An 8184-nucleotide genomic window follows, 5' to 3' on the forward strand; every position below is an offset into this window, starting at 1 on the left:
TTCTCTAAGTTTTGGTACTCAAAATTAGAACGTTATTTTCACGGAGCGAACGAAATGGTGGTATTCTTAAATTTGAAGAAGACTCGATTCTTCATTCGGTGGCCTTAATCCTTGGCAGAAAATAATAATAAAAAAGGATCCATTGACTATTTTTGATCATATAACTGTTCATTCCACAGTTCATTTATATCAGAAAGAGAACTCTACAGGTTATATCTTCCACTTTAATTTCCCCAGCAAACATAAAACCGCATTAGAAATCAAAGCTCAACTCGTTAACAATGTTATTGCTAATCGCAATTCCTAACAATTATGTGAACGATCGTAAAAATGGTAACTTAAAGTCTACCGACTCGGATATGTTGAAAAGTCTGGTGTTGAATATCGTCCAATTTGTATAATACTTATGACTTAAGCCAGAAATTAAAAATATATATGTATATTGCCTTCACTTCGGTAGGTATGTAAATGCTATTTTTTCGCGTTTTATGCGATGATTCTATAATGTATATGAAACGTGAAAGAAAGTTTGTTGAAAAATATACCTACAAAAATGTATGCTGGGTTATATCATACTTCAAGGCGCTTTTTCAACATTCAAGTCACACATAATCTTTGGAGTCCTTCTTACCAGACAATAAATACATAAATTTCAGCTATTGGTTAAATATTAGTAATTTTGTGCTAAGCGATGATTACAGTTTATACAGAAGAAAAATGTATCTTTTTGATCAATGGAACCCTTAAAGAACGTTTATGAAAACTTTTCAAGAAAAAAGAAGAAAGTTTACCACAGCTTTTAGAATATGAAATATAAAATTTCATATTAAACTCTAATGATTGAAATTTTTGAATATATTTTTAATTTTTTAATTCTAATCTATGTTATTAGCCTATTTTGTTAAATAGTTCTTCTGAATCAAAGCAATCGAAAGATTCCCTTTAATTCAACCACGGTATTAAAAAAGTTCAGATTCCTGTATTTCGAAAGCAAACTTACTATCTTCTTCAGTGAGCGTTTTTGATAATCAAAAACTTACAAATTTAGAATTTATTTTTGTTTAAACTGATGGTATTATTCTTCATCAATTAAGTTTAAATGTTTAATGGAGTAGAATCATAGCGATATTTTAAAGTGAGAAATATATATTTTAAGAAAACCACTGTCTTTTCAGCATTGAACGTTCAATCGTTTTGAAATTTACAGACTTAAAATCTTTTTTTTCTGTGCGCATTTGCAAAAAGTTTTTTCCAAATCTTAATTTCCTCGAAGAAACATTCATTTTTTAACAAAATTTTAAATAAACATCATCATAGTTAAAATTTGAATTCTTGATTTTCAATGTGTGTGTAGAATGTTGCTCCTATTTTAATTTTGAAATTCACTCTTCAGTTGTCAAAATGCCGTCCAAGGAAGAAGAGCAGCGTATCATAATTTTGCTCGCGCATCCCGAAAATCCGAGCTACTCGCAGGCAAAGCTGGCAAAATCGCTAAAAGTTGCCAAATCAACCGTTACAAATGTAATTAAAGTGTTTGGGGAACGTTTGTCGACAGCCAGGAAGTCTGGATCGGGGGGAAATCGAAAACCGAAAGCCGCTGAAACGACAAAGAGAGTTGCCGGTAGTTTCAAGCGAAACCCTAACCTCTCTCTCCGAGATGCCGCAAATAAGCTGGGTGTATCGTTTACAACCGTGCATCGAGCCAAAAAACGAGCCGGACTATCGACTTACAAGAAGGTAGTGACTCCAAATCGCGATGATAAACAAAATACGACGGCCAAAGCGCGATCCCGGAGGCTGTACACGACGATGCTGACGAAGTTTGACTGCGTGGTAATGGACGACGAAACCTACGTCAAAGCCGACTACAAGCAGCTTCCGGGACAGGAGTTTTATACGGCAAAAGGAAAGGGAAAGGTAGCAGGTATTTTCAAGCACATCCTGTGGCTCCATCTGTACCTGTGGCTTGAAAAGCAGCATTTTCATAGCTTCCGGGACTATCAACCAAAATATTTACGAGAAAGAGTGTTTGAATGAACGTCTGCTGCCTTTTCTGTTGTTCCGTACTGTTTTGGCCGGATTTGGCATCTTGCCATTACGGTAAAAAAGCCATGGAGTAGTACGCCGCCAACAACGTGCAGGTGGTTCCCAAGGACAAGAACCCTCCCAACACGCCAGAGCTCCGCCCAATTGAGAAATACTGGGCTATTGTCAAGCGGAACCTAAAGAAGACCAAAAAAACTGCTAAGGACGAGCAGCAGTTCAAGGCAAACTGACTTTCTGCGGCGAAGAAGGTGGACAAGGTGGCTGTTCAAAATGTGATGGCAGGGGTTAAGCGTAAGGCCCGGCAATTCGGATTTGGAAAAGCGGAAGCCTAACTGAATATTTTTCCTGCATTTTATACTAATTAAAGTTGAAAAAGAAATTTAATTTGATTTTTTAAATAAATGGTTTCACCGATTTACACGCGTTTTCCCTTGACCAAATTTTGACCGTATCACCCTTTATTGTCCATTTTAGACCCATCAGTGAAGAATAGGATCAATCTGGGAGGAACCGCAGGTCCACCTGACTACCACACGCCCCTATCATTGATAGTTACATTCTATGTTATGTATAGGTTGGAAACGGCCTCAATCCAGTCATCATTTTTCACAATAAGTGAGTTTAATTTAGATTTCTTTAGCATTTTAAGGTGTCCTGAAAAATCTCCCTCATAGAGAGTGTTGTTTTTGGAGAGCCTCAGGACACTACGTTCTGTCTCTAAGAGCTGTAAATATAAAAAAAATAATTTACAGCTTTCGTCCCCATTTTTTCCCTATTTAGATACTCCTTTAAGGCATACCCATTAGACTGGCCCATAACACAAAATATTCTTATATTCTACGCGGCACCCCATAGGGTGGTGCCTTCAAGTGAAAAAATAACTTTCTGAAAGTATCAGGTCATTTGGCAGAAGCACGAGCTGGCGCAAAGGACTTGAATTTTGTATGGAGATTTTCGGCCAAATGTATGAAAAATCGACATACTTTCACTCATTGTGTTATAAAATATGTTTCTAGTATACAAGAAAGCTCAGAATTTCAGGAATTGTAATTCAAACAATGATAAACAAGTTTGAAGAAGATTATGACGCGATACGAGTTGACTGTGATGAGTTATTTGCAATTGAATGTGTAATTTTTTTCGCATATCATCGATATATCGTGAACGGTGTATGGGCTAATAATCGCACTAGCTTGATCGCATCGTCACACAATGAGAATATTGAATAGAAAGTTTGTGTCCTCGGCAAAGTTGTCTAAATGCCCCACAATAATGTTTGTCAGAGCTTTTTTCGCAACTTTGCTGAGGACACAAATTTTCTATCTGTTATTCTCATTGTGTTCACGATACATCGATTAAATGCGAAAAAATCACACATTCAATTGCAAATAACTCATCACAGTCAACTCGTATCGCAATACAATCCTCAACAAACTTGTTTTTGATTGTTTGAACTACAATTCCTGGAATTCTGAGCTATCTAGTATACTGGAAACATATTTTATAACACAATGAGTGAAAGTATGTCGATTTTTCATACATTTAGCCGAAAATCTCAATACAAATTTCAAGTCCTTTGCGCCAGCTCGTGCTTCTGCCAAATGTCATGTAACTTTTAAAACGTCATTTTTTCACCTAAATGCACCAATATAGGGGGTGCCGCGTTGAAAAAAATGTTGTAAAAATCATCCCATACAAATTTGGGCCAGTCTAAACCAATAGTAGTCTTAGCTATTACATGCTCTATCTGTGGGTTCCATAATAGTTTTGAGTCTAGTACTATGCCTAAATACTTCACTTGTCATTCGAAGTTTAACACTTCGCCATCTAATGTTAGAGGTTTTAGTGTTATTTTTCGTCTTATAATGAAGGCTATCACAGTAATTTTGGAAGGGTTTATGTTCACTCCCTCTTTCCTGCACCAAAATAGTGCGTAGTTGAGTGCAGATTGCATTGTATTAGACAACACATTCTCATGTTTTCCCCGATCTTCCAAACACATGGATACAAGTTTGTTTAGCAGGTCGTTCACAATCAAGGACCACAACAACGATGATAAAATCCCGCCTTGGAGACATCCCATCGTTGGAGTTGCAGTCCTCACATGCTTGCATAAATGGTTCTGTTTATCAGCATGGCTATAGTCCAGTCAACAATTGCCAAGTTGTCGAGTTTTAGACATTACAATAAGCCAAAAAAATTCAAACAAAAAATGAACGTTTTACCAATTGACACACCCAATACCAGTGAATATACATGTAACTGAATATAAAAATAATTATTTTCAACTGCATCTCGAAATTTTCGTTGGTCATCTCATTGCGAACAACTTTAATTATTGAAATCTTATAACAGCAAAACGCCTTCCGTATTCAGGAGATCCAATGAATAACATAAAATGCACTAGTTATTATTGACTGCTGAAATTGACGAAAGATTGAATAAATGGCTCAATCAAGTTAATAAAGCGTAGTTCTTTTAGAAATGGGACAGTTACGAATGCGTGTATCTCAAAAACCATTCGTTTGATCGAAATACTTTCTTTGAAGAAAATGAAGGTAATGTTATGATATTCCATGAAAAAATTTCAAAAAAATTATTTATAGTTTTTTCTTAGAGAAATTTCTGTTTTATTCTTGGTATCTCCCATTGGCCGGCGCACACTTTTTTCAGTCATGGTATTGATCAGTTTTTCCAACTTATACTTCGTCAAATCTATATTTTAGATGGCTTCACCCTCCTTCTTCAATTTCTGATACTTTTTGATCCAATACTTCTCTTTTAAAAGAAACTGGAAGCATTTTAGTGGATACAGTAGTTTCGATATGAACAAATTTGATTATTTTCGACCACATTTTTGAACGTTTTTAATGGAATTTCTCCTGGAAAAATCTGACAATAACGAAGTAAAACCATCATAAGATGTTATAATAAGATAAAATCGGTTAGTATAAATCGTAGGTTGCGGGTGGAACATACAAGATTACTCTTTTTTGGCTTTTAATAACAGCGAAAACCAAAGTTTCGTTTTGAAAATTTTTGTTTTTTTTTCGCAGGAGAAGAATTCTAGCAAATCATTATAATTTGATACAGAATAACCAGCAAATACATACTTTAATATACTCGGGATCTTGCAACGAGCAGACATGGTTAGGATTCAAACGCTGGAATTTATTTAAAATAGGGTATTTCATAAGTTTTGTCGTTCATCAGAAATCATCTGTCCCATAGCTTCGGTACCGGCTATACAGCTTACGAGCTCTGGAACTAGCAAAAAATGGTTGTTTGAGGTTGGGTTTGAATGAGTTATCATTAGGCAACACTTTCAGCTTATCGGAGAAAATTGTTTTAGACATTTCAGCGATCTACCCTTAGTTTTTCGTTTTTTGAAAATTAAAAATACTAGTATGAGACTTGACTTCCCAGATTACCCTCAACCGTAGTTGCCGATCTTGTGCTTCACTCCAATGCTTGATTTGAACTTTGTGGACATTATTGACAGTGTTTACATACTTATTCACCACAAAAACTCAGTAATTCTTTGAATAATCAACGGTTTTGTCAGCTAACAATTGGATAATGACGAATTTTAATGGAAACTGTGCAAAATTATTTTTTTCTTTTTCTCTTGCATCGTACATAATTCAAAAACGCGTCAATTTAAAATTTTGAAAAAAATAGGTCGAATAGTACTTTTTACAGGCAACAAAACGCTGTCCAAATTTTGAATATCCGATATCTAGTAAACGAGCTATTAGCAAATGAAAGTGTCCCATTTCTAAAAGAACTAAGCTTTAGGTGCTCGGTTCAAACCTCCAGGCAATGAACTTTCCATCTGTTAGCCATACCGGAGAGCCTGATTTCCTAAGAAATGCGTCGTAAAAGTGTCACTTTATATTCATTACTCAAGTTGGTCTCGTTCTCAAGCAAAACGCCATAACTGAAGGGACTGCATGGGTGCAAAAACTCATTAAAGGCCATGACAAATCAGAATCGTCCCCGACTTTTATTGGGTGAACTATTCATGAGGCCTGAGGACTTCTCTGTATCATAAATTTTCGAGAATGCTAAAATCCACTCACCTCCTCTCGAGTAACGGTAGAGCGCCTCGTAGAACAGATGCACCAGCTGGTCACCGTTCATCGGTCCGATGAGCGGGGTCTGCACTGCAGTTCCGGTTCCACTGGGTGCCGGAGATCCGGCGATGCCACCGGGCATAATCGGTGGCGGCGGTGGCAGCGGTCCGAAACTGATCGGTATCGGATTGGTGGGTGGACCTGCACCGACCCCAATCCCCGATGATCCTGCCCCAGCACCTGAAGCCATCATTCCAATGGGGGCGGACCCGGGATGACCTGCACCGGCTCCTGATCCGTGTAGCCGGGCAGCTTCATCATCTTCCGGTTGCAGAAATGGTATGGCCATTGTTTGTTGTTTACTTTTATGTCTTCTTATGTTATGAATTCTCTTCTTCAAGTTTTAGTTTGGACGTGATTTTGATAAAACCTTCTTCTGTTTGAGTATTTTCTTCAATTATTTTCTGCTTTACAGTCGAGATTGTTCACTATGTTATGGGCACTACACCAAAGATCATCACTGTTAGTTGCTGTTGAGTATTGCACCCTCCCTCCGTGTAACCTGTATGCGTGTTGTTATTTCTTAATCGGGGCTTTTCATAAATTGATGAAAATTCATTTTTATGCACTCGTCCCTCCAGCCTTTGCACGGTTTCCAGACAATTGCACTCAATTGTTATGGCAATCGTTTTTTCAATTGCGCAACCCGTTTCTTCACTTAAAACTATGCAACTGTACGCACCATCAATAGTAATGAAGATCCCGCAGCGGTTGATCTCAATTGATCTCAATGAACCAATTGCAACATTTGCACCCTGGCTGGACACTTGAGCTTAGCTAGGCTCTCTGGACACTATCCGGGCAGTGGGATCTAGCCTAGCCCTCACTTTTAACGTAAATGCACTCGTATGTCACTTTGGATCATTTGCTCCAGAAGACTTCGATATCTATATGATAAGAACAAAGTATGATCTCTTGCTTTTTTTCTCTTAAGGGTAGCCTTCCAAATCACTGCTACCTCCAAAAACATGCACTCGATCCTTCTTCGATCTTCCCTTTCGACGTTATTGAAAAGTTGGTGCTTCCTTCAAGAATTCACCGGGAAGACCTAGAAAAGCCCGCGCTCATCCACAAATCACACGCACTGACACAAATACAGCGAGGAAGCTCAACAAAACAACAAAAAGGCTCGCGGTCTAAATCCGAAGAAACAAAAACCGCATTTCCTACAATAACAGATAGGCCTTCTACGATCACGCACCTAGAACGAACGATATCTACGCGCGCGCACTATTGTGTGTAAGATGCAAGAAGCTAGTTTGAAAAACAAAACCTATCCGTAGCCGTTAAAAACTAGAAAAAAATCACGTCCAAATCGTCGCACAGCAAGCGCACCACTGACAACACGCGCGATGACGATTGTGGCCTTAAGCCATACTAGGTACCTCACTCAACACAACAACAACAGCGAGAAGCAGAAAATGCAACAACTCTCAGCGCAGCCAGTCGATCGTTCGAGGCTCGCGCTCGATCTCGGAGCAGTTCTGCTCTCAGCTCAGCTAAGCCGGTTTTCTGTTGTTGTTTTGGTTTGGTTCAGCTTGTTTGCTGGTCCGGCCCGGATCGGTCCTTTCCTCTGCCCAGTTAGTACCTACAGTGTTGATGATGATGATGATGTTGTTGATGTTGTTACACTGAATGCATTCGCTCTCTCCGTCGATGCATCCATCGGAATGCAACGTGTCGATCAATGCAGTTTATAGAAAAAATCAATTATTTTTAATTTTGTTTATTTAATAATTTTTTTTATTTTATTAGAGACGTTTTATTCGCGACGGTTATTCGCGATATTTAATAATTTATTGTTTGTTTTGTCATTTTATATATTTTTGTCATTTTCATTATTTTTGTTATTTTTGTCATTAGGGTCATTTTTGATTTTTTTTTGTCATTTCAGGCATTTTCCTTTTTGTCATTTTTGTCATTTTAAATTTTTTCCATTTTTGTATTTTTTTTTATTTTTGTCATTCTTGTCATTTTTGTTATTTTTATTAATTGTCATTTT

General features: G+C 37.5%; 1 protein-coding gene across 1 annotated transcript in view; it reads right to left on the minus strand.

Annotated features, from left to right (window-relative positions):
• LOC129753801 (uncharacterized) overlaps positions 1 to 7480 on the minus strand; it is a 39222-nt gene extending 31742 nt beyond the window's left edge. Inside the window, exons 1-2 of the mRNA XM_055749650.1 lie at positions 6865 to 7480; positions 6129 to 6684 (exon numbers count right to left, since the gene is read on the minus strand). Of these exons, the coding sequence (XP_055605625.1) occupies positions 6129 to 6471 (343 nt within the window). The 5' untranslated portion in view covers positions 6472 to 6684; positions 6865 to 7480. The remainder of the gene's footprint in view (positions 1 to 6128; positions 6685 to 6864) is intronic.
• Between the last annotated feature and the right edge of the window lie 704 nt (positions 7481 to 8184).

This window comes from Uranotaenia lowii, chromosome 3 (genome assembly GCF_029784155.1).
Source record: "Uranotaenia lowii strain MFRU-FL chromosome 3, ASM2978415v1, whole genome shotgun sequence".
NCBI classification, from domain to species: domain Eukaryota; kingdom Metazoa; phylum Arthropoda; class Insecta; order Diptera; family Culicidae; genus Uranotaenia; species Uranotaenia lowii.